Genomic DNA, 27,239 nt, shown 5'->3' on the forward strand with positions numbered 1-27,239 from the left:
AATACCAACTACTGAGAAGTGCATAGGAAAGGCTGCACAGGAAAGGCATACATTTCCTAAATCTGAATTGGCCACAGAAGTAAAAAATAAAATAAAAAATAAACATTCTATTGTAATTGATTTCATAATGTAGTTTCACGCCTCTTATTGTAGAGTGGGTGGAGACTGAGTTGAGCCATATCAACCGACGTAATGGAAGTTGCATCCTAAGACAAACCATCAAACATGTATTTCATCGAGTTTGTTTCACCCCCCGTCGCCATACCGCTTTCAGACTGTGAACCTTGCATGACGCGAGTGCGTTGGTTGGAGACTGAAGAACCGCACACCCTACACGGAAACAGTGAAGCGCGCCCAGAATTCGGTGCCCAATATAGTATATCCTGTTTAGAATAAAATCAAGACATTTCTGGGAGATCACATTACTTGCCTTTATAAACGAAGTGGACTGTTATAACCATGTAAGTAGGCTAGAATTTATACCGATTAAGTATGTGTATGTCGTAAATAGATGTATCAAAGGTTGGAGTTGTAGCCTAAAGTTGCCCTTGTTTTTCTTAAAACAACTAATCATTCATTGATTGAATACTTGAAGATTAGGCTGCATACCACTAAGGCATAGAAAATAGCCTCGATGATGACTGGGAAAATGGTTGGCTCCTATTCAAAAATCTAATCTCATTTTTGAAAGATTTGTCATATAGCCTGCTGTACTTTGCTTTTGTAATCCTGCTTTTAATTGTAATATTTTATTAGATAGGATAGTTTGGGGCAACTAGCCCTCTGGGTAACCCCCCTGTAATTCTCATAGAAACCCACCTTATGTCACCAATCTTTCCTAACACTTTCTCCTGACTGCCACAACTCTTTCTCAACTAAAAATGTAATCGTTCTCATCTACATTTTTTAAGTCACTCTAACAAAACGATTTTAAGGTAAATGTATCTAGTATTTTGTCATTTAGAAAAGGTTATATATATAAAGTATATAAGCTAATGAAGTCAGATCTATACACTCCACATTTTGTTGTGTTAAAGCCTGAATTTAAAATGGATTCAATTGAGATGTTGTGTCACTGATCTACACACAATACTCCCATAATGTGAAAGTGGAATTATGTTTTTAGAAAAGCTGAAATGTAATCAGTCAATAACTATTCAACCCTTTTGTTATGGCAAGCCTAAATAAGTTCAGGAGTGTGCTTAACAAGTCACATCGTAGGTTGCATGCACTCACTCGGTATACAATAGTAGTGGTTAATTAAGAGTCTATAGACGGTCAATATAATGAACATAATATCAAAAGTCCCCATCAAAATCTATACATTTGCATGGCTTGCGCCTCAATCCACCACATCTGCGGTGGAAAGTGGCAGAGCTACAGAACTGTTTGTCAGACCAGGAGACATCTCAGAAATTGGTCTTCTCAGGAAAATGTCTGTAGCATCCGAACAGTTTGGCCACCCTATGGAAAGATGAGACTCTCGCGAACACGATGGTGTACTCCGTTTTGCTCTATGACTCTTACAAATGTCACGGGACTCATATTTCCAAATTAATGGAAATATGGAGGTAGTTTTGTGCCAACAAAATAAGGGGTTAAATATGTGTCACCCGAAAAATATTTCCTAAGCTTTCATATATCTCATAGATGTAGGACAGACACTGCAAAACTTTATTCCTCATGATTAATTTTTTTGGACTGTATTTTTTTGCTGTTTAGGAATGTGTTATTCAATCTATTTTTATGGGCTACAGTAGGAAAGGCCAAATTCAATATTTTATCAAATAATTTGTGAATATTTTGTTACATATCTAAAGGGGTCCTAAAAATCCAAATCAAATAGTTAAATGATCCATGGTATGACCATTTTAAAACAATTCCATATGTTGGCTTAGTAGAACATGATTTTTAGATGATTACCATATCTCTGTACCTTACACATACAATTATCTGCTCTGTCGAGCAGTACATTCAAGCACATATTCAACCACAAAGACCAGGGAGATTTTACAATAGTTCGCAAAGAAGGGCACCTATTGGTAGATGGTTAAAAATAAAAAGCAGACATTGAATATCCCTTTGAGCATGGTGGGGGGTCGGCAGGTAGCCTAGTGGTAAGAGCATTGGGCCAGTAACCGAAAGGTTGCTCGATCGAATCCCAGAGCTGACAAGGTAAACGTCTGTTGTTCTCCCCCTGAACAATGCAGTTAACCCACTGTTCCTAGGCCGTCATTGTAAATAATAATTTGTTCTTAACTGACTTGCCTAGTTAAATAAAGGTTAAATACATTTTAAAAATGGTGCAGTTATTAATGAAACTTTGGACTGTGTATCAATCCACTCAGTCACCATAAAGATACAGGCACCCTTCCTAACTCAGTTGCCCGAGAGGAAGGAAACTGCTCAGAGATTTCACCATGAGGCCAGTGGTGATTTAAAACAGTTACAGAGTTGAATGACTTTGATCGGAGATAACTGAGGATTGATCAACTACATTGTAGTTACTCCACAATACTAACATAAATTACAGACTGAAAAGAAGGAAATCTGTACAGAATAAAAATATTCCAAAAGATCCTGTTTGCAATAAGGCAAAAAAATGTGAAAAGAATGTATTTTTTTCCTGAATACAAAGTGTTGTATTTGCAGCAAATCCAACACAACACATTACTGAGTACCACTCTTCACATTTTCAAGCATGGTGGTGGCTGCATCATGTTATGGGCATGCTTGTCATCGTTAAGGACTAGGGAGTTTTTAAGGATAAAAAGAAATGGAATAGAGCTAAGAAATCTATTTTAATCCTACCTTGTAACATAACAACATGTGGAAAAAGTTAAAGGGAGTGAATACTGAAAGCACCGTTTACATACCATTAGGGAGCCTAAATATAAATTATACACTTGTTTAGAAAGATATTAATGCAATCAATGGTACCTAAATTAGCATTTTCCAAATCATACCTAAATCATCTATACGTAAATTCATTGAGTTACACAGTCATGTTTTGATACTTTAGGATGATTTGGAACCTTACATTACAACCTCATCATAGTGAGGATATTAATAGTGAGATGTGCAATGCCATTGTGTTTCAATATTTGATGTATTTCATAAAAATAACATACCTAGACTTTAGCTCTAAATAGTTAATTACTTAAAAATGTCAAAATAAGTGAATGAAACAGGTTGCCTATTGAATTCATGTTTATGTCTGCCTCTAAATGTTGCCTGCACGAAAGAAAAGCCTAATGTTTGTCACTGTACAGTAACAGTCCTGGGTCTGTGTGTGCTCATTGTTGCATGTATGTGGTTTTCCCCCAGCTTCTGGATAAGGACTATAGCTTCTGCCCAGCTGGCTTGGGTATTGTACTGACTGACAGCCAGTGCATTTTCACCCATCCTCAAGATGCATATGAATAGCTTATTAAATCAATGGAGTAAGTACTGTAAAACTTCTATTTTCCCTTGCAATGGAAATCCCCTGCCGTCATATCCTATGATTCTCCCATGACAACTATGTATAATATAGGAACGTTTCACAGCTTTGCAGAAGTAGTGCTTTGAATTTGTATCCTAAGGCCTGTTTTTACTCCTAATCATATGCCTATGAGTCTGATTGATACTTCCTTAGACATAATACCCTTTAAGCCCTGTTTATACCTGGTGCTAACATGTACCCTTTGTCCTGATCTTGTCCACATTCCGATTGTGCCACATTTTTAGACAGGTGTAGACAATTAAAAGACACATTGTGATCTGATTGTGATCAGATCTTCATCACCAGCTCCAGAGGTAGTCAGCATGCATTTTGCCTGGATAACAACCAAGTGTAAACAGACCTGGAGGGTCAGACTATTTAAATCATCATTATACCGGCCTCTAAAATCATTGACAGGTAGCACCATTGACTCATGGCATCAGTAATTGTCTCAAAATGAATACATTCATATTATTTCGAAATAATATCTTTCAAATCATTTGCAGGGAGGCACCAGTTGATCTGGTCACAATGTGGACACAGTGGACGGATGAGACGGATGAGACACATTTTAATGCAATGTGTAGACTCGACAAACCTTGATCAAATAGTGATTGGATCATATTGCTCAGACCACGAAGCTTTAGACACAACTGTTTTATATCCTAAATGATCAGTTAAATCAAATATTTTGCCTGCTTCGCAGCGTTTATGATTATAGCGTATGTGCATGGAGCTTCAGTTTCTCACCCTGTGTCCTTGTTTAGACATTGAGTCTCTCATATTGTGTGACTAATGTGTGTCTCAAATGGAACCCTATTCCCTAGTGCACTACTTTTAACCAGAGCCCATAAGGAGTAAGGTGCATTGTCCTAATATAGAAACTCCTTTCCTCTGCATATCCTAACCTTTTTCAGAGGTGTTGAGTCAGGAAAGTGTCCTGTTACCCTGTTACTTGTCTACATATATCCTCCTGGAGATCAGAGACTCATTCTCTAAACAGACTCCATCAAATTTGATCTTATGTATGACTTACGCAGAAAACCACGTATAGGTAGTTATTTATAAAAACCTTACTTTGACGTGGAAATGATCTTACGACTAAGTTCAAGTATAAATCTAAGAACATTATTATAAATGAGGCCTCAGGTGAATAAATGTGACGAGAGTGATGTACTGGCACGTTAGAGACTCGAGCATCTAAAATAGCCTTTGGGGCCAGACCAGAGTAGAAGTGCTGATTTAGGATCAGGTCCCCTTGTCCAGTCATTATACCGGTAATTAAACATGCTAACTTGATCCTTGACCAGAGCACTCTTACCCTGAGACACTTTATGAATACGTGCCCTGAAGACTTGCTGGAAATGGTCATTTTCTGTTAAAGTGGTTGTTAAGTGGATGTTTACAGAACATTTGGCATTTTAGTAATCTAGCAGACGCTCTTATCCAGAGTGACTTACAGTAGTAATTGCATACATTTTTCATACTTTTTCACAGAAGCCATGGAGACTGTGCAGGGCCTTTTTCTGTTTCTGTTTGCCATCTGACCAGCGTAGAAACAAATGGTCTGGTTCCCGTGAAGCCTGTCTGTGGTGGGGGTTAGTACTTTGGAGCAGAGGGGAGGGGATGGCAAGGGGAGGGGAGGGAGGGAGAGAGAAATAGAGAGGCCGGAGGAGTTAGGCGAGGGGACTCAGAGGAGGGAGGGGCTGGCATAAATCCCTCTCCTCTCTCTGGGTTTGTTGCTGTTTTTGATGATGTAATCAGAGGGGTTGAGGCTTTTTAGTCTGTCCTCCTCTGAACCAGGATTTCCATATTACTGGGCAAGTAGGCAGACTTACTTACAACGTGTATGTTCTGCCCTTTTAACTTCTTAGCCTTAAGCTCACACACAGATGTCACAGTGTATGTTACATAGGAAAGGATGCATGGGGATAACCTCAGGTTTCTGTACGTCTGTTGTCATCCCGTCTGTTGTCATGGCAACACTACTTGTGCACTATATTACGTATGTATTTTGAATTATGTATCCGGTGGTGTATTTAAACACCCAAAACTATTTCTATGAGTTTTTTTCATTTATTCCCACTGACACGCCACTCTTCCCTCACCTGAGAGGACTTGCAAATGATGTTGTTCCTTCCTATAAGCGTCTCCCGTCCAAGACTGTCCAAGGCTGTTCTTTACCCTCCCAACGTTCCTAATACTTCCTCCCTTACTAAATGTCAATTCCTAAACAAACCCTAGATCCAGTTGGTTGTTTGACCACTGCACGGTTGGGAGACAGGACAAAGCTGTGTCTGAAATGGCACTCTGTTCCCTATATAGTGCACTACTTTTGACCAGAGCCCTATGAATGACCTGGTCAAAAGTAATGCACTATTAGGGAATAGAGTGCCGTTTAGGACATACACAAGTTGGAGAGGGACAGAGCTACATTGTGTCCTGCTGACATTTTGTGTGACCTCCCATACTGTACATCATCCTACTCCCTCCCGTCCCACAATGCTGTGTTGTTCTCAAAAGTCATTATGCTACCGGAAAGCATTTAGTGCACAATTGATCCATGATGAGCAAAGCCAGCATTTCCACAACTGTTAACAACTACAGTGTGTTGTGGGCCTGCACAGTCTGCATCAGTATCATTTGTAAACAAGGCTTCATTCTCAAAGTAAGGGTGCCTTTTATATACAATTTCTTCTCTGCCTATACTGTATATGTAATTCAATTGTAATATATATATTTTTATCCTATAGCATCTAAGAAAAGTTGCACTGAGAGTACAAAACATTACGAAAACCTGCTCTTTCCATGACATAGAATGACCAGGTGAATCCAGTTGAAAGCTACGATCCCTTATTGATGTCACTTGTTAAATCCACTTCAATCAGTGTAGATGAAGGGGGGAGACAGGTTAAAGAAGGATTTTTAAGCCTTGGGACACTTGAGACATGGACTGTGTATGCGTGCCATTCAGAGGGTGAATGACAAAAGATGTAAGTGCCTTTGAACGGGGTACGGTAGTAGGTGCCAGGCGCACCGGTTTGTGTCAAGAACTGCAATGCCGCTGGGTTTTTCCACGTTCAACAGTTTCCCATTTATATCAAGAATGTTCCACCACCCAAAGGACATCCAGCCAACTTGACAACTGTGGGAAGCACTGGAGTCAACATGGGCCAGTATCCAGGTGGAACACTTTTGACACCTTGTAGCATGCACAAAAAATGTAGGCTGTTCTGAGGAACAAAGGAGGGATGCAACTCTATATTAGGAAGGTGTTCTTAACGTTTGGTACACTCAGTGTATACGCGCTTATATAGTTTTGACTGGACTGGATAGTGTTCATTGGGAGTAGCCTAATACGTGGAATATATAGGTTAGAGTTAGGCTGTTTGTGCCAGGTAGGTATTCTACTGCAGCTTCTTAATAATTAAACCCTGGGTACCTGCTACCATGCCTCCCATTGAGGCGGTGAACCAGTGCAGAGTCTGTGACAGCCTGAGAAAGGCCTAAATGGATAGAGTTACTGCCTAACAATGGAGGTGAAGAGACGCTTGAGGCAGAGCTGAGAATGCCCCCCAAATAATTAAATGGACTCAAAAGGGAAGCATGGCCCTTTTCTGATGCTCTCGCTGCATGGCCATTAATGGCAAATGTGTGTACTGCACAGCATTACGGTCTAGCTACTTCTTTATATAGAACCCTGTTTTACTGTATCTTCCAGGGGTATTGTATCTTCACATATTTATGGACACTGTCTGACATTATTGATATGCTCTATTCTTGCAACAGATACTGTGCTAAATTCACAATTTTTCTTTCATGTGACCATCATTTGTTGAATCTAACAAGCTCTTGCCTCATGGAAAGATGGTGTTGTCTTAGTGTTATGGAACTCTGCGTTTGTTGATTAGGAGCTCCCAATTCGTGAGCAAAACACGTACAGTAAGCAATCGATCCAGAAATGATTGGTCCCATGCTTTGATTCAAGAAAGTAAAGCCTCCATCTTTTTGACCTGTCGGGATGTGGTTTGATTGGTTAAATGAAACACCTCATCCCAGTACATTATTGAACACTTATGGACTCATTTGATCACTTGGGTGCATTATAGGGCAGCCTATCTGATTCAGTCAGCCACTTACACCTCGAGTGCGTCCCGAATGACACCCTTTCCCCTAAAAAGTGCACTACTTTTGACCAGACGCCTATGGACCCTAGTCAAAAAGTAGTGCACTACATGTCAATAGGCCTATGTCAGTTTGTGAAAACTGCTGATGTAAAAAGGGGCTATCTAAAATAAATGTGATTGACTGGTAGTTAAGATTTCCAGGCAAATCTCTGGTCTTTGCTTTAGGCTGCTGGTACTGAGATCTAATCCAATAGCGGGTTAATGTGAGATACTAGAGGTCCCCACCCACATGACCACACAATGATATAACAAGAAAATACGATGGGATTTTTCTGAGGAAATACATTGTGTAAGATACAGAGGAGCTGCAACACTGATGCAATTACCTACCTTATTCATGGCAGAAATGTTCTCAATGAAAGTATACATTTCTCAGTTCTCTTTTCCTTCTTTCTTTCTTTCTTTCTTTCTTTTCTTCTCTCTCGCTCTGTATTTCTCTAGAATACATTTCATTTTGAGTTATGCCTTGGTTTGGACTCTCGGGCCATTAGCTACAGGCTCAACAGGAACCCAAACGTAGAGACAACCTCAGACAGACCGCCATGTATGGCACACACATACATTTTAAATGCAAAAGGACAGTGGCTTTGGCATGTTCCACCTATGTGCGGTGACTTATGGTTGATACTGAGCACAGTCAGCGCCACAGGTATGTGTGGTCTGGCTGGGGGCTGTATGTTTCAGACCTATTGATCAGCTGTAGAGACACACAACATGATCCTTCCATGCTGTTTCTGTGTTGATCACAGAGCTGCAGGCGTACACAGGAAGCACCAGGGCTCCTGTGGCAGAGCCCCTTTCTTTGTGTGTGAAAGGTTGCAGCTCGAAAGTGTCAGGGATCGTATCAGAATCTCTGTCGTGAGACTCATGTCGGTTGCACGTCTGTGCAAAGGCGGCGTAATCGCTTCAGACATCACCCCGTTGACGTGATTTACTCTCAGTCCGGAAATGGCTTCGCTGAAGGGTTTCGTTCAGATGCCTCTGACTCTATTTCTCTCTCGATGGCCACATTTATCACACAGCGTATTCACTAGAAACACTGTCCCGCTCTCTCTGCCCTGAACTGAGAAAGCAGTCAGATCTGCGGGAACTTCCTCAGAAAGAGAGTCATTCCCCTGAGGGACAGCCTCACCCTGGTGTGGACTGATCTCACTGTTAAAGTCTCATAACTCACATTCCTTATCTGTAGGTGGGACGTCAGTAGGGCGGTCCCACTGGTGGTGTTTCTCATAAAGGTCTCTGCGGTCGGACACTTAGTCAAAGGTCAAACTCGTTTCGTGTGATAACAGGCCTTTTCACAGGAGGTCACTTTTAACGAAGGCCCTGATCTAAAGTAGTATATAGCGAATAGGGAGCTATTTAGGACACCCACTAACAAGTGTCTTCCTTTTTTGCAATCTTGGCTCAGTAACAAAGCACTTTGTAAGATAAAGCTAAAAATAGACCAATCCAAAAAAAACAGATTTGTAAACACAAATTGAATCCAAACATTATGAAATTCCGTTTAGAGACAGAGATTTGTTGTTTGCACACCGAGATTCACTCTCAATTAACGTGAAGTGCAAGCAAACTGATGCTAAGTGTCATGGATCCCTCCGGAGCTGTCATTACGCACACCTGGTCCCCATTCCCATTGATTAGTAATTGTATAAATGTGCCCTTTGGTTTACTATTAGGCTGTCGATTTTTGTTCTAATGTCTGTTAGTCGCCTGTGCTGTGTTGTTTTGGCTTCCGTGCCGCGTTGTTTTGGCTTCCGTGCCGCTTGTATTGTGCCGATGATTACGGGTCTCGTCCCATGTGGTATCATTGTGCACTTGTGTATTTCTTCGAGGTACTTCTCGCTTTTTTGTTTGTTTGTGTTTCAACCCTGTGTTTTGTATTTGTTAGTTTTTTTCGGTCCTGTGTTTTTACACAGCGCACTGTAATTTGGGTCAATTAAAAAAAAACTATTCCTGCGCCTGTCTCCCGACCCTTTTAGACCGACGTGACACTAAGGAGGCCTGTCACAATGGCCTGATTAATCTACCAACATGTATTCATGCAAAACAGTGTTCTAAATGGCATCCTATCCCCTACATAGTGCACCACATTAGGGCTCTGGTCAAAAGTAGTGCACGATATAGAGACACGGGTGCCGTACGGGAGGTGGATGAGAGTCTGGATGTCTGTGTCTGTGAAAGTAACTGATTGTGGAGGGTGTCTTTATGATATACCATGGGTTGTCAGTGAGTGACATAAGGCTGCACTGTAAGTGTTTTCTCTGACAGCCAGTTGGGTTAAGGCGGTGCAGTTGAGCTGAAAAGAGTGCGTGGGCTAGCTTTGATTCACACTTGTGTCAGCATGTCAGTCTGTGCTGTTCACTGGTGTCATTGTCAGGACTGAGTTTGTTTTTCTGGAAAACAAACTCCCACTGCCCTTCACTATGTCCCCCCCCCCCAATACCGAACCTTTAAGATGTAGTGGCGTGCTTAGAGGCTTGTGATTGTCCAGTGGGTGAGCATTGCTTGTACAATAAACTTTGTTTGAATCAACAGAGAAAATACTGTCTGCTTCCAACTCACACTCTCAAACATTGATCCCCTGAATGCAGCTCACTCTCCAGATCCCAATCACCTGTTCACACACCTGTATGTCGTTTACACACACTATTTAGTTCAGTTCTTTGCACCCCGTCGTTGTGATGTTTTGTTACAAGTTATATTCAGAGCTCTGTTTTATTTCTGCATTAGTCCTCCTGTGTATCGTAGTTTTTGGCCATCCTCACTAACGACACCTTGCCTATTCCCTGCCTGTACTTTTGCCTATCAGATTTCCTGTCGTCAACCCCTTGCCTGATCTCCCGGACTACGTTATTAGCCTTTTCCCTGCCTGTACTGTTACCTTTTTGGCGTCCCTGTGTATGACCTTCTGCCTGTCCCTGTGTATGACCTTCTGCCTGCCCCTGCACCCAGCTACCCGCCTCTTCCTGTGGTCCCTTGCTAATAAACACCTGCTGCGCCCTGCGCTTGGAACCAGCACTCTGTCTCTCCATTGTATTCATTACAGTTGTAAGGAGTGGACAGTTATGTATGTTGTAAACCACATGTCTGTGCCACACATCATAGGTGCCTATCCTACTGCTATAAAAACAATGACAGTGTGGTTTGGTTTGCTGCACAAGCTTCCTGTTAGAGGTGTTCTCTTCTCAGCGACAGTTTCCTGTGACAGGCGATTCCAATAATTTGTGTTTGTCTGATAAGGGCTTGGTGAAAGAAGGCCTAAAAACCTTAAAGATGGAATCACACACTGACATTTATAAATAATGCAATCGAGGAACATAATCTTATGAGGAAAAAAGGGGTTACAAATTAAAAGATACATCTCCAGATAAATCAAAATAACACATTTTATTTGCCAAATGTCTCCCTCTCATCCTGTGTGTGGGCTACATGTCCCACTCCTATCATCTCATTAAAATAAATAGAACCCCTCTCCATCTTTCTTTTTATGATAAGCCAAGATGGAAAACAAGTCACTTGACTAGAGAAGGCTACACTGGACAGTCTCTCACCTGCACTGACCAGGCCTGCTCCTCTCTATTTTAAGGAACCATTATTGTCTCTTTGTTTCACTCCATAAAGGGGAGGCATGAAGGGTAGGCACTTTCCCTCCCATCTAGTTAACGAGTGTGTGATTGAATTATTGTGTTCTAATCTGCTCTGTCTTTCATCCGCTGTACTTTATTTCTGCATGGGGTTATTTGGGGGTTTTGCAGACTCTTTGTTTAAGGACAGCCCTCCTTTCAATGTAATCTGTCACAGAGGTGAGGGGTGTGGCTAACATTTGTGTGTGTGTGTGTGTGCGTGTATGTGTTTGTGTGTGCGTGCGTGTATGTGTTTGTGTGTGCATGCGTGTGTGCGCGTGTGCGTGTGTGCGTGCATGTGTTTGTGTGTGCATTGCGTGCTTGCATCTTCATGTTCGTGTGTGTTTGTGTACCATAGCAGACATCACTCCCCACTCCAGGATGTGTGACTGTGACGTGGACGTGTCCTCGGAGCCCACCAGCCCCACGCTCTACGGCGAGTCCTCTGACAAATACTACCATGTGGACCGCTGGCAGAAGCTCCGCACCGCCGTCCGCAAGCTGGAGTTCTGGGAGAACTTCACCGCCGAGCTCATCGGGAGCGGCTTCTTTTCCAAAGTCTACAAGGTACCTGGTCCCTCCCTAGCCATCTGTATTGAACATAGCATGCATCCCAAATAGCACGCTATTACCTATATAGTGCACTACTTTAGAACAGAGCCCTATGGGTGCCATTTGGGATGCATTAGGACAAAGCATCCTGTGGGTTGGATCTAATTGGGACATATAGTAGTTGCCATTACACAATTAGCTTACACTCCATCATGGATGCCTGAGCAATGGTACCCCACTGTGTTTCAGCTAACATAACTTCCCAGGGGCCTCCCGGGTGGCGCAGTGGTTAAGGGCGCTGTACTGCAGCGCCAGCTGTGCCATCAGAGTCCCTGGGTTCGTGCCCAGGCTCTGTCGTAACCGGCCGCGACCGGGAGGTCCGTGGGGCGACGCACAATTGGCCTAGGTTAGGGAGGTATTGGTCGGTAGGGATGTCCTTGTCTCATCGCGCACCAGTGACTCCTGTGGCGGGCCGGGCGCAGTGCGCGCTAACCAAGGTTGCCAGGTGCATGGTGTTTCCTCCGACACATTGGTGCGGCTGGCTTCCGGGTTGGATGCGCGCTGTGTTAAGAAGCAGTGCGGCTTGGTTGGGTTGTGTATCGGAGGACGCATGACTTTCAACCTTTGTCTCTCCCGAGCCCATATGGGAGTTGTAGCGATGAGACAAGATAGTAGCTACTACAACAATTGGATACCACGGAATTGGGGAGAAAAAGGGGTAAAATTTTTAATAAAATAAAAACATAACTTCCCCAATCTGTACTCTGTACAGAAGTAGAGCCAATGGAGGAGTAACATGGCATGCATTTAGATTTTGAAGTGGAATGGGCCTGGGGAGAAAGACAGATGGGATGATTACAGAATTAATCTATTAGTCTACTAGAGTTGAACACTGGATGTTCTGAGTAGAGAGAGATAATACTGGCCATTAATCTGTTTTATGTTATGTGATGATTTAATCACATTCAAATATTAATATAATTGAGCAGTGCCAGTGAGATGGTGAGGTAATACATCAGAGGTCACTGTAAAACCATGGGGGCTGTTCAGAATTAAAATGAGGGCAGTGTCAATTAATGGAGGTCATAATGAATTTACCTGCAAAAACAGCTCCTTTCAGACACCTAACTGTTTTTTTGGGGGGGGGGGTTTGTACACCGTTACATGACTAGGTCTTGAGCAGGTCTTTTAGTGGTTAAAGGCCCAGGGCAGTCAAAAAACGGGATTTCCTGTGTTTAATATATATTTCCACACTGTAAGGTGAGTAGAGTAGAGTACTGTGAGATTGTGGAAATGATGATAATACTCTTTCAGTGTAAGAGCTATTTGAAAAGATCGCCTGAAATTTCAGCCTTCTTTGGTGGGTTGGAGTTCTGGCCATCCATGATGACATCACCATGCGGTAAATTAGTTAATAATAGACCAATAAGAAAAAGAGTTCCAAACCTCTGGCAATAACAGCAAATGTTCTGTTTTTCCCTCCCCACTCAGACCACTCCCAGACAGTTCTGGCAAAATTCTTGCTTGTGAAATTGCTCTTTGCTGAGATGCTATTTTTGTTTATTTTAATTGATAACAATCACAGTAAGGTCCTTAATTGAAAAATATATGTTATTTATCTTTGTGTAGCGTAAGATCAATCAAATCAATCAATGTGCATGCAAAAAGACACATATTAAAACAAACAATTCTAAAAATCAACCTACAATAGAGCATGCTGGGAAATATGATAATGATTGGCATAGTTTTTGATAGTCACGTAGGCCCATTCTACCCCTATGAAGTGGTTCCATAAGGTGTGAAGGCATAGTGTTTGTCCAAGCAATCTTATTAGCCTTTTTTGTTTATTTTAATTGATAACAGTCACAGTCAGGTCCTTAATTGTTGCCCAGAATGATTTGATATTGAGATAAAAACGGCTGCATTGGCCCTTTAAACTGTAAACCCTTGTCTGTTTCTCTAAGGTGATTCACAGTACGACCCGTAAGGTGATGGTGGTGAAAATATATAAGAACGACGTGGACCAGGATAGCATCGTGCGTGAGATTAGTCTACTGCAGAAACTCTCCCATCCCAACATAGTCAGGTATTAGTCAGTTACTCCCACCTTTTTGTGATGATCACTTATACATTTTGGTACAAGTCCTTATTGATAACAATTGGAATGCAGGGAATGTATGCGTTTGTCTTCTATGTGGTGCAGTCAATGGCACGAGAATATAGTAGTTCAATTAGTTCAATTACCCCTCTGAAGTGGTTAGATAAGCTGTGAAGGCATAGTATCAGGTGGATATTATTAAGTGCACCACAGAATCATGGCATACTGTTCCTGTATTCGAGTCCAAAATATAGGGTATTATACTGTGTTATATTGTATTATCTTTATACTGTATTTACATATTTATATACACAAGCATTTTGCTACACCCGCAATAACATCTGCTAAAACAAGTGTATGTGACAAATACAATTTGGTTTGATTTATATTATGCTGTACACTCTCAGAAATGTGTTCTTTAAAGGGGCACACACACGCTTGTCACTGTAGTACCTTAAGTTATCGGTACATAATTGTACCTTTGCAGTTCGTACCTTAAAAGTGCCAATAGTGTACCTTAGGGAACAAGGTAGTTAGTACAGGCACAAAAGCGTACCTTTGGAAAAAGTACTAATCTGCTTGTTTAGGGTACCACCACTTTTAAATGGCAAAAATTGGGTGTTGTTTTAACACTGTAGGGTGTTTTTCCCTCTAAAATGTTTTTGAGGGTATTGTTTTAACACTGTAGGGTGTATTTACGTCTAAAACGTTTTTGAAGGTATTGTTTTAACATTGTAGGGTGGTAAAGGCTTTTTCCCAGTGTGACTTTCAAGTACATTGTTTTGTTTACCCTAACAGTGGTCTGAAACTTTTGGTGTACAGGCCACATCGGGCAAGCCACATTATGTTGTCTTGTAAAGCGATATGTAATTCCTATTGGAATACAGGCAGAGTTAGGATATCCCAGAATTTGAAGTTTTAATCACCAACAACATGTATTTAGAATGACTGCCAATGTAGGAAAAATTTATAAATTAGACTACCTACACCATCTAAAAGAGAACAACCATCTCTGTAACAGGTCCAACTACTAACAGATTGGATTAGTTTAGAAAAATATACGTTATTTATCTTTGTGTAGCGTAAAATCAATCAATCAATCAATGTGCATGCAAAAACACACATGTTGAAACAAACAATTAAAAAAATTAACCTAAAATAGAGCATGCTGGGAAATATGATAATGATTGGCATGGTTTTTGGTAGTCACGTAGGCCCATTCTACCCCTATGAAGTGGTTACATAAGGTGTGAAGGCATAGTGTTTGTCCAAGCAATCTTATTAGCCTTTTTGCAAGGTCACAGTATCAGCGGGAATCAAACAGCACAGTTTATCTGCTGATGTCAGAGCATAGAGAGCCGTGATAAAAGCGAATCTGAGTCCAGTACAATATGTACCTGGCACAGACAGGCCATCCATCCCTCTGTGAGTGGGCACTACTCAAACAAGGATGTGAAAACATGGCCTTCCTCAGACACGGTGGTTGAATCTCAAATGGACCCTATTACCCACAAAGTGCCCTTTTTTTTTACCAGGGCCCATATGGTGCCATTTGGGACAAATTCACTGTGTTTGATGAAGGCAATGTTCTCAGGCTCCGATGTCAGAGCAATATAATAAAATGGAGACTGACCTGTTCATGTAATTAGCAATAACCTTTCAGTGAAGGATGGTGTTTTTAGGTTGTTAATCTCGGCAGCCCAGGTGAGTTTCTCGACATTTTGTCTGTCCACAAGAGATGCTGCCTAGAAGGTCAGCATCCCAGAGTTGCCTCTTCACTGTTGACATTGAGACTGGTGTTTTGCTGGTACTATTTAATGAAGCTGCCTGTTGAGGACTTGTGATGCGTCTGTTTCTCAAACTAGACACTCTAATGTACTTGTCTTCTTGCTCAGTTGTGCACCGGGGCCTCCCACTCATCTTTCTATTTTGGTTAGTGCCAGTTTGCATTGTTCTGTGAAGGGAGTAGTACACAGCGTTGTACAAGATCTTCAGTTTCTTGGCCATTTCTCGCATGGAATAGCCTTCACTTCTCAGAACTAGAATAGACTGACAAGTTTCCGAAGAAAGTTCTTTGTTTCTGGACTTTTTGAGCCTGTAATCGAACCCACAAATGTTGATGCTCCGTATACTCAACTAGTCTAAAGAAAGACAGTTTTATTGCTTCTTTAATTAGCACCACAGTTTTCAGCTGTGCTAACATAATTGCAAAAGGGTTTTCTATTGATCAATTAGCCTTTTAAAATGATAAACTAGCACAACGTGCCATTGGAACACAAGAGTGATGGTTGCTGATAATGGGCCTCTGTATGCCTATGTAGATATTCCATAAAAAATCAGCCGTTTCCAGCTACAATAGTCATTTACAACATTAACAATGTCTACACTGTATGATCAATTTGATGTTATTTCAATGGACAAAAAAATGAGCTTTTCTTTCAAAAACATAGACATTTCTATGTGACCCTAAGTGACTTTTAAACGGTAGTTTATATTCTGAATTTCATTATGTTTCCCCATTATAATTCTGTTTTTGTCATTCGTTCTAGGTATCTGGGGATCTGTGTGAAAGAAGATAAACTCTACCCCATATTAGAGGTGATTGTTACTTTTTCCAACTTGGATTCATGACATGTTCACACTCCAGTGAGATAAGTGAGGAGCCATGCTAATGTCTATTTCTGAGTCATGTACTGTACATATGCACACAATTAGGAAAACAACCTCTCATTCAACGTCAACAAAACAAAGGAGATGATCATGGACAACCACATCGAAGGGACAGCAGCGGAGAAGGTGGAACGTTTTAAGTTCCTCGGCATAGACATCACAAACAAACTGAAATGGTCCACTCACACAGACAGTGTGGTGAAGAAGGCGCAACAAAAATTTGTCTTGTCACCCAAAACCCTGACAAACCTTTACAGATGCACAATTGAGAGCATCCTGTCGGGCCTGGTACGGCAACTACACTGCCCTCGACCGCAAGGCTCTCCAGAGCGTGGTGCTGTCTGCACAGCGCTTCTCCGGGGGAAAACTGCCTGCTTTCCATGACACCTACAGCACCCGATGTCACAGGAAGGCCAAAAAGATAATCAAGGACAAAAACCACCCGAGCCACTGCCTTTTCACACCGCTATCATCCAGAAGGTGAGGTCAGTACAGGTGCATCAAAGCTGGGACAGAGAGAGTGAAAAACAGCTTCTATCTCAAGGCCATCAGACTGCTAAACAGCCATCACTAGCACAGAGAGGCTGCTGCCTACATTGAGACCCAATCACTGGCCACTTATATAAATGGATCACTGGTCACTTTAATAAATGGATCACTAGTCACGTTACACAATGCACTCTAAATAATGCCACTTTAATAATGTTTACATATCTTACATTACTCATATCACATGTATATACTGCATTTTATACCATCTATTCCACCTTGCCTATGCTGCTCAGCCATCGCTCATCCATATACTTACATGTACTTCTTCTCATTCACCCCTTTAGATTTGTGTTTATTAGGTAGTTGTTGGGGAATTGTTAGATGACTTGTTAGATATTGCTGCACTGTCGGAACTAGAAGCACAAGCATTTCGCTACACTCACATTAACATCTGCTAACCATGTGTATGTGACAAATAAAATTTGATTTGTTATGCAAAAGTATATGGACACCCCCTGAAATGGGCACACGGCCATGTAATCTCCATAGATAAATATCGACAGTAGAATGGACTTACTGAAGAGCTCAGTGACTTTCAACGTGGCAGCGTCATAGGATGACACCTTTCCAAAAAGTTAGTTTGTCAAATCTCTGCCCTGCTAGAGCTGCCCTGGCCAAAAGTGCTGTTATTGTGAAGTGGAAACATATAGGAGCAACAACGGCTCAGCCGCGAAATGTGTTCTCTGGAGTGAATAATCATGCTTCACCATCTGGCAGTCTGACAGATGAATTTGGGTTTGGCGGATACCAGGAGAACACTACCTGCTCGAATGCATAGTGCCAACGGTAAAGTTTGGCGGAGGAGGAATAATGGTCTGGGGCTGTTTTTCATGGTTCGGGCTAGCATACTATGACGTTCTAGATGATTCTGTGCTTCCAACTTTGTGGCAACAGTTTGGGGAAGGCCCATTCCTGTTTCAGCATGACAATGCCCCTGTGCACAAGGCAAGGTCCGTACAGAAATGGTTTGTTGAGATCGTTGTGGAAGACATTGACTGGCCTACACAGAGCCCTGACCTTAACCCCATCAAAACCTTTGGGATGAATTGGAACTCCAACTGCGGGCCAGGCCTAATCGCCAAACATCAGTGCCCGACCTCACTAATGCTCTTGTGGCTGAATGGAAACAAGTCCCCGCAGCAATGTTCCAACATCTAGTTGAAAGTCTTCCCAGAAGAGTGGAGGCTGTTATAGCAGCAAATGGAGCACCGACTCCATATTAATGCCCATGATTTTGGAATGAGATGTTCGATGAGCAGGTGTCCACATACTTTTGGTCATGTTGTGTATATAAGGTTGGGTTATGTCTGTGTGAGTGAGCCCCTTCATCTGGGAAAATATGACCTGCAGCAGCCAAAACATGTTGGTTTTTCAATAATGAAGCAGTTTTATCAACTTCCAAGAATTTCCTCTTCACTTCAGTTTGCTACTCAATTCATGCACATTGGTTGGAGAGTAAGGTTGTGGCAGTGTTCCTTTCCTTTGAACTTAAACCTAATTTCCAGGTCTGTTTTAGTAAGTGAGGCTGATTGGTCTCTTGGGCTGTTCTCAGTTTGTTAGTGGGGGCTGATGGGTTGTTTATCTGTTGCAGTATGTGAGTGGGGGCTGTCTGGAAGAGCTGTTAGCCAGGAAGGATGTGTCTCTGTGCTGGAGGGAGAAGGTGGACCTGGCCTGTGACATCACCAGGGGAATGATCTACCTGCACTACAAGAACATCTATCACAGGGACCTCAACTCCAAGGTACAGTAGATTAGGGGCCGCAACCCCAAGGTACAGTAGACCAGGGACCTCAACTCCAAGGTACAGTAGACTAGGGACCTCATTCCAAGGTACAGCAGGTCAGGGACCTCAACACCAAGGTACAGCAGACCGGGGTCTTCAACACGAAGGTACAGTAGACCAGGTTCCTCAACTCCAAGGTACAGTAGACCAGGTTCCTCAACTCCAAGGAACAGTAGATCAGGGACCTCAACTCCAAGGTACAGTAGACTGGGGCCCCCAACTCCAAGGTACAGTAGACCAGGGACGTCACTGAAAAAGGAAAACTACACACACATCTAGATGTAGATTATTGTCGTATTTGTGGTGCATCGACCAAAAGGTAACCATTTATGAACAGGAACAGTAGGAAGGTCCACACTCAGGAAAAACAATAGGAGATGTCATCTCACACACTAGCTGTCACTGAATTGGCACCCTATGCCCTATATAGTACGCTACTTTTGGCCTGACTACAGCCACTGACTACTCTCTTTGACATCAGGAAAACCCCTACTCTTACGTCAAACGTTTGCAACATCAGTGCTGTGGCATAATGTAGTGATCCCACTGGCTGGTCTCGATTGTAAAAGAGGTCTCCTGATCTCCTGAATAAATAAATGTTAAATAAATACTTTTTTTTCTGTTGTGGACAATGCAGGATAAGGTTGAATTGAGGCTCATTCAGTAGTCAGACTGAAGCTGAGGATAACTCTGTCCCATGTGGAGAAGACAACAGCGTAGAAAGATCGTTTGACTCTCTCTCCCGGTTGCCAGGTTCCACAGAAGTGCAGGTCAGTTATGTTATGCAGAGGAGCCAAGCAACAAGCACAGTCCATTGTCATGCTAATGTCTTCCCACTCTGAGCGGTGTTATTGTACACACACACACAGACACGTACACACACATGAATGCACACACACACACAGGGTTGGGGAGTAATTGATTACATGTAATCAGTTACATGTAATTTGATTACTAAAAACGTGTAACTGTAATCAGTTACTTTACCAGCACACACAAAAATAGCCAATTACAGTTACTTTTGAAAAACTAAATGATTACTTAATGGATTACGTTTAAATTCAGAAAGGATGTTTGCGAGAGAAACAAATACATTATGACATCTTTCTGTTTTCTCAATGACATTCAATACAGCCAGAGACCACTATGATGAAATACCAAATGCGTTTGATGGGTCTTTTTTGTCTTCTTCTGGTGCCTCTTAAGGGGAAAGTAATCAGATTACTTTACTAAATTTGGGTAATCCAAAATGGACGTTACTGTTTACAATTTTGGACAGGTAATTAGTAACCATAACAGATTACATTGAGAAAGTAACCTACCCAACTCTGCACACACACACATCCAGCCAGCCAGTCTCGCTTAGTCTGGGAAAATAGGATCAGTGAGCAGTGAATCAATAGTAGAGGCCCATTACACACACACACACACACACTCTCTCACACTCACTGTAAGGATGTATGACAGAAGCCTATAGACAAGACGAGGCATCTTCTCATGTGCAATATCTTTCAATCGTGAAAGAAGAGACTTCCATGCCTATAAATAACAAAGGATCTAAGCCAGACATGCAAGGTCATTCACTATGTCCAATAAGACATGTACAGTGTATTTTCTGAAGCGGTAATGTTAGGTTAAACCAATCACTGCTTCAGTTAGAGACATGAGGTTTGGCTGCACAGCGCAGGGCTTCTGACACATCTCTCCTGTAGAAGCAGTCATTACAGTGTAAAATGACCAGGGTAAGGAAAGGCATGGTGGATGGAATTGCAAACATAGATCATTTTAGTGAGCTTTACAAGAGTAACTGGAATCCAGATTTAGCTCTGAAGGTCAAATGGCACCCTATCCACTATAGTACACTACTGGGATCAAATCAAATCAAATCAAATTTATTTATATAGCCCTTCGTACATCAGCTGATATCTCAAAGTGCTGTACAGAAACCCAGCCTAAAACCCCAAATCATAGGATCATAGGGCTCTGGTCAAAAGGAATGCACTGTATATGGAATAGGGGTATCATTTGGGACACAGCCTTGGTTGCAGTTCATGCCAATTCCTCGGAGTTCCAGTGGCACAGACCTTTTTTATTTTCCCTCAAACTCCATTCTAGATCTTTTCCTTTCTTTGGCTCTGGGGTGAGGGCCCATGCTAAATTTAGCGGTCAGGTCTGGTGCTTGGAGCGATCTCCAGATAATAACAGGCTACTGAATGGAAACGCTGGAGCGGGAGAGAGGGCCTGTGGCTCCCTCTATAATGGGATCCAGATGCTTAGGAGTTGTCAGCCAACAGGGCCCTCCCCTCACTCCCTCCCTCCGCCTGCTTTCCCTCATCAGCAGTTCCTGCTCTGCTCCACACCCCTGTCTGCCTGCCTTTCTGCTTGTCTGTCTCTCTTGGGCTGTCTCTGCTCCACACCCCTGTCTGCCTGCCTGGCTGTCTGCTTGCCTGTCTACCTGCCTTCTTATTGCCGACTTGACTCTCTTTCTCTCTCCGCCTGCCTGTCTGTCTGCCTTTCTACACCCAAACCGCTCTGTCTGCCTGACTGTCTCTCGGCCTGTCTGCCTTTCTGCCCTGCTTGCCTGTCTCCCTGTCTGCCTGCCCATATTTCTGTTTGTCTGCTTGCCTGCCTGCCTGTCTACCTGTCTTTCTGCCAGTCTGTCTGCTTGCATGTCTGCCTGCATGCTTGTTGCCTGCATGCCTCTCTTCCTGACTCTCTCACTACCTCTGTCTGTCTACCTGTCTACCTGTCTACCTGTCAGCCTGTCTGTCTGCCTGCCTGCCTGCCTGCCTGTCTCTCTCTCTGCCTGCCTGTCTCTCTGCCTGTCAGCCTGCCTGCCTGTCTCTTTACCTGCTCGACTTATGTAATCACTCCACTGTTGAATCTTGGGTCCTATAGTAGCTTACCTACTGTTACTGAGCCCAGGCCCCAGTCATCTCCCATGCACTCTCTCCACACTTACAATAAATATTCTGCTATGGTAATCACCACCGAACACACAGTTGGGCTTTGTTCTCTGTAAGCATAGATGGCAAAGCAGGTGGATTATCACCTCTGTAGCTCACCAGCAGACCCCAGGTCAGAACTGAATCATTTAGCATGGGGGGGAGGTGATGAGTGCAGATTCCATTGAGTCAGGCTCTTTAAGAGTGTCTGGTCTGGCTGTCTGGTCTGGGGTATCCCCTTCATAAAGGCTTCGTCTCAAACGACACCCTATTTCCTAGACCAGAGCCCTATGGGGCACATACAGTCATCTGCCTATACTATGGAGAGAATTAAGAGTTGTTCCATGACATGTCTGTCATCACGTTTTCTCAGCTTTCAAAACGCCTGATTTGATTTGCTCGGGTATCTACAGCATCAAGTAGACCAACAGACAGGTGTAATGTTGAACGTATCAGGTTGAGGATCATTGTGAGATTCCAAGGCAGAGAATGTTCCGTTGAGTTGTCTGTCTTTTCAGACACATTTGCTTTACTCAATAACTTGCTTATTGCTGTGATCGTACTATAACTGTGTTACACTACCCTCTGCTGGCAAGCAGATGTCATAACAGAAATGCTCAATGGTGGCAGGACTACTGAAGTGGAAAAAAGGGGCTGAATGAAATCTCCTAAATATGTTGTTTATTCGGCTGGATCTTGCCATGTAATGTTGAAATGTCTTGGCATAATGTTGTGTATTGGGGATAATCATTTTCTATATGGTATATATTGATACATGTTATTGGTATATTGATGTGGATACTGTGGTCCAGTGTGGCATTGCCAGGGTTGGGTGTTCAATTCCCACCGGGCCACCCATATGGAAATTTATGTAGACTACTGTAAGTCGCCTTGGATAAAAGTGTCTGCTTAATGGCATAAAGTAACCTCCAAAATGATTGGCACCCTTAATAAAGATGAGCAAATAAGACTATAAAATAAATAAGAAAAAATACTGAGCTATATTGTATACAAAAATATATATATATATATATTGTTTTATACTAATACAATTGCTCAGAGAAAGATATTTTTGTTTGACAACAAGTCATATTTTTCTCGCTCAGAAAGATAGGGATCAAACCTATTGGCACCCTCGTTTTCAAAACATTGTATACTCTTCCCTTGTAAGGATAATGGCACTGAGCCCTTTTCTATAATGTTTTATGATTGGAGAGTGGACAAGACCTCTATTTTTGTCTATTATGACCATATCACCTGGTTCCTATCCAAGTGCCACAGCCTTATTCTAAAATGTATTAAATCGTTTTTTTTCCCTCATCAATCTACATACAATAACCCATAATGACAATGCAAAAACAGTTTTTTTTAAATGTTTGCTAATAAAAATGAAAAATAAACAGAAATATCACATTTACATAAGTATTCAGACCCTTTATTCAGTACTTTGTTGAATCACCTTTGGCAATGATTACAGCATCGAGTTATCTTGGGTATGACGCTACAAGCTTGGCACACCTGTATTTGGTTTTTCACATTCTTCTCTGCAGAACCTCTCAAGCTGTGTCAGGTTGCTGCACAGCTATTTCCAGGTCTCTCCAGAGATGTTTGGTTGAGTTCAAGTCCAGGCTCTGGCTGGGCAACTCAAGGACATTTAGAAACTTGTCCCGAAGCCACTCCTGCATTGGCTTGGCTGTATGCTTAGGGTCGTTGTCCTGTTGGAAGGGGAACCTTCGCCCCAGTCTGAGGTCCTTAGCGCACTGGAGCAGGTTTTCATCAAGGATCTCTGTACTTTGCTCCGTTCATCTTTCTCTCGATTCTTACTAGTCTCCCTGTCCCTGCCGCTGAAAAACATCCCCAAAGCATGATGCTGCCACCACCATGCTTCACCGTAGGGTTGGTGCCAGGTTGCCTCCAGACGTGACGCTTGGCATTCAGCTCAAAGAGTTCAATGTTGGTTTCATCAGACCAGAGAATCTTGTTTATCATGGTCTGAGAGTTTTTAAGGCTATTTTGGCAAACTCCAAGCGGGCTGTCTTGAGCCTTTTACTGAGGAGTGGCTACCGTCTGTCCACTCTAACATAAAGGCCTGATTCGTGGAGTGCTGCAGAGATGGTTGTCCTTCTGGAAGGTTCTCCCATCTCCACAGAATGACGTAACAGAATGTGGAACAAGTCAAGGGGCCTGAATACTTTCCGAAGGCACTGTATACTAACATATGACTTCTTATGTCTGTCTCTGCAGAACTGTCTGATCCGTGTGACAGCGCGGGGCAGGGAGGCCCTGGTCACAGACTTTGGCCTGGCCAGAGAGGTGGTGGAGTTGCCGGTTAAAGACCCAGAGAGGAAGCTCTCCCTGGTGGGATCTGCCTTCTGGATGGCCCCGGAGATGCTTCGCGGGGAACCCTATGACCGGAAGGTATACATGCCACCAAGACCCTTCATTGGATAAGATTGGAGGCTAATGGAAAGATTCATTTTCTCATTGTTTGAACACACATTGTTGGTTAGATGATTGGTATGTGGTTCTGTGTTGTCATCAGGTGGACGTATTCTCCTTTGGGATTGTACTCTGTGAAATACTGGCAAGGATCCCTGCAGACCCGGAGATTCTACCAAGAACGCAGGTAAAGCTCAACTCTGTATTCGCCTTATGTACGACCGTCAGTGAAAAAGCTTGGTTCATTTTGATATACACTCACACAAACACACATACTGAATAGAGAGCTGCAGGAGACATAGAGTATGACTAGACATAGATCCAGGTTGTCTGCCGTGTACCCTGTGTGGAAGCTATGCCGTATGCACCATGTGTAATGTCTGCTGTGCATGTGCGTGTTTGACAGGACTACGGCCTGGATGTGAGTGCGTTTAGGGAGCTGGCGAGCGGGTGTCCTCAGCGCGTGTTGGAGCTGGCAGCCAGCTGCTGTCTGGTGAGTAGACACAGTGCAGTATACTTTACAGCACAGTTCATGGCTGCTTACAGATACAGTATACTTTGCTGTAGTAGATACAGAATTAGGTACCATAACTTTACTGTAGTAAACGTTACATGGCTGCTGACAGCCTGATGACCAGTATAGAGCCCTAGATATGTTTAAACTTAAATGGGAAGCCAAAATCTCTTTGTCTCTGGTCTGATGCCAGACAGACTTCATATGTCAGAAATAGTCATTCAAGGCCCAACATTCACAAACCAGTAGGAGTGCTGATCTAGGATCAGGTCTTTCCTGTCCAAAATATCTCATTTATCTTAAAGATTGATCCTATATCAGCACTCCTACTCTGAGACGGTTTGTGTATACAGGCTCTGATTTTGTTTTAAACCTCAGACAAGGCCCAGTACTGATCCTTATGTTTCCTCTGTGTTTTCAGATGGAGTCCTTCAGGAGACCGGCATTCATAGAGTTGCTGGATGAACTGGGGGAGATCGCTGAGACTCTTGAGCCGCCCCCTAACCCGTCCCCTAACTCAGAGCAGACCACTGGGTGAGCAGCCTGGGCTGGCCTGGTCTGGCCGACGCCCCCGCCCACCCATCCATCTGGAGGAAGTTCTGTACTTATATATGGGCTGAATCCCAAATGGCACTCTGTTCCTTGTATAGTGTACTACTTTTGACCAGGTGCCCTTTAGAGAATAGGGTGCCATTTGGGACACAACAATAAACAGCTGCACAGGGCCAGGGGACAGAGATCCTCAGGATGACCTCTCTATAGGGGCTGACCTCTATGTCTGTGCCTACCTACACTGCACCTACAAATGTGTCTGTGGGTGGATCCACAACTTTCAAATTTAAGACTGGTGGATTGATGAATGGAAAATACTCTATGTGTCTTCTTGAAGAGAGGGTCTCTTTGGAAGCTGGACGGCTTTACTTAACCAGTTCACACACTTTGTGTGCAGTTGAATATCTTACCTAGGGGGATAGCAGTTGGGCATAATTTTGTTTAGCGGCATATCTCACCATATTTCAACGTTCTTTCCTTAAATTCATCTAATATTTCTACTTTTAGTTTTAGTTTGTGTTGTTGTTTATGACAGTATTTTGTGTTGATGATACAGACATTAATCTGTTGATGCCTTTCCTTCCCCCGTTGTTTTCTATTGTCTATCTTGCTCTAGTTTCTATTGTTTATTCAACTCTACCTAAATGACCAGGCGCTAGAGAGACGTCATGTTCAATACTCCATGTCACCTCTTTTCAGAAGTGAAATTGCCTCTCTCAGTTCAGTTAGCTGCGCTGTGAGTAGAGATGTTGTTGTTCACAACCTACAAGGAGCTCAACAAAGACATCGCCACGGCCCCGATTCTGACCTGCTGACGTCAGTTCAGCTAGCTAGCACAATGCAGACGGCAGGCTGATGCCTGTGGGTGGGTACACAATATAACAGAGTTTGATTCGTAACCTCACACCTCAGCTTGAAATGTCTCTACGCGTGATATCAAATTGGGTACCTTTTCTTATTGGCTATTGTTAAGCAAACACAGTGACACTTTACATACAATGGATAGGTCTAACATTAGCTACAGTACAGTAATACTCAATTCATTGTCCCTGAGCTCACTCTACCTGGCCGAAGATCTTATTTCAATAGATTTGTATTTTATGTTCTTATAAACAATGTAACACTTTTTTGTCCTCAGCATGTTTAATCATCTGTCCTATTTATTTATTTGTCCACTTTTTTTGCAATGTACATGTGCACATTTATATTCAGGTATCTACAGTATCCGGTACTGCTTTTGACATCCAATATCCAATCTGATATTTATTCTCAATGAATAACATGTGGCTGTAAATCTTGCCCGTAGTTGCCTGTAGTTTTTAACCGAAATGTAAAAAGTGCTGACACGTAGGAAAGTCAGCCAATAACAACTGTCTGTGAGAACCTTCCAACGGAGTCAATGCTCTTGCCAAGTGACCAGTATTTACCAGTGAGTGTGTGTTCATCTCAATCAGATGTTTCAAGTATCATTTGAAGAGTAGAGACATATTTTATTTGCTTTTTGTTGTTGTAAAACAGTATATTTTTAGAGCTATTTTTCTTTTTGCATATTAAATGGTAGCCCAAATTGAACAATCTAGACATTCCTTTTTTGAATTTTAGGTTTTTAACATATGATTAAATATCCCCCTCCTCCCCCAGTCTGGTAGGTCTTTGTGATATTCTATGAAGGAAGTTCTTACTTTATTTGGACTTTGTGTACCATTACTCTGAAAAGCTAAATACATTTGTAAGAAATGAAAAATAGGCGCTTAAAGAAAAAAAAGTCATATTTGAAACATTCACATGTATTTTACAAATGAATTGCTTCTTTCAATAAAAGTTTTTTTCTAGAACAGGG

The 27,239-nt window shown here is 42.4% G+C and overlaps 1 protein-coding gene across 3 annotated transcripts; it reads left to right on the forward strand.

The window, feature by feature from the left end:
• The first annotated feature begins 34 nt into the window (after positions 1 to 34).
• Positions 35 to 27,239, forward strand: LOC109882551 (dual specificity testis-specific protein kinase 2-like). Of its 3 annotated transcripts, none has more exons than XM_020474652.2 (10): positions 35 to 461; positions 3,328 to 3,443; positions 11,653 to 11,861; positions 13,811 to 13,932; positions 16,494 to 16,542; positions 18,758 to 18,907; positions 24,139 to 24,312; positions 24,437 to 24,520; positions 24,740 to 24,826; positions 25,269 to 27,239. In XM_020474652.2, the coding sequence occupies exons 2-10, from the start codon at positions 3,413 to 3,415 to the stop codon at positions 25,383 to 25,385; spliced, it is 1,023 nt and encodes a 340-aa protein (XP_020330241.1). In that variant the 5' UTR covers positions 35 to 461; positions 3,328 to 3,412; the 3' UTR covers positions 25,386 to 27,239. The 3 variants fall into 3 exon arrangements, with proteins under 3 accessions (XP_020330241.1, XP_020330249.1, XP_020330257.1); XM_020474660.2 differs by having other exon boundaries at positions 148 to 461; positions 11,656 to 11,861; XM_020474668.2 differs by lacking the exon at positions 3,328 to 3,443 and having other exon boundaries at positions 151 to 461.

Source organism: Oncorhynchus kisutch, linkage group LG3 (assembly GCF_002021735.2).
Source record: "Oncorhynchus kisutch isolate 150728-3 linkage group LG3, Okis_V2, whole genome shotgun sequence".
In the NCBI taxonomy this organism is placed as follows: domain Eukaryota; kingdom Metazoa; phylum Chordata; class Actinopteri; order Salmoniformes; family Salmonidae; genus Oncorhynchus; species Oncorhynchus kisutch.

Excerpts from the sequence above, each read along its gene's own strand:
- LOC109882551 (XM_020474652.2), top strand. The coding sequence starts at position 3,413 with ATGCATATGAATAGCTTATTAAATCAATGGA. Across the intron at positions 13,933-16,493 it reads TCCCATCCCAACATAGTCAG|GTATCTGGGGATCTGTGTGA; the intron begins GTATTAGTCAGT and ends CATTCGTTCTAG. Across the intron at positions 24,521-24,739 it reads AGATTCTACCAAGAACGCAG|GACTACGGCCTGGATGTGAG; the intron begins GTAAAGCTCAAC and ends CGTGTTTGACAG.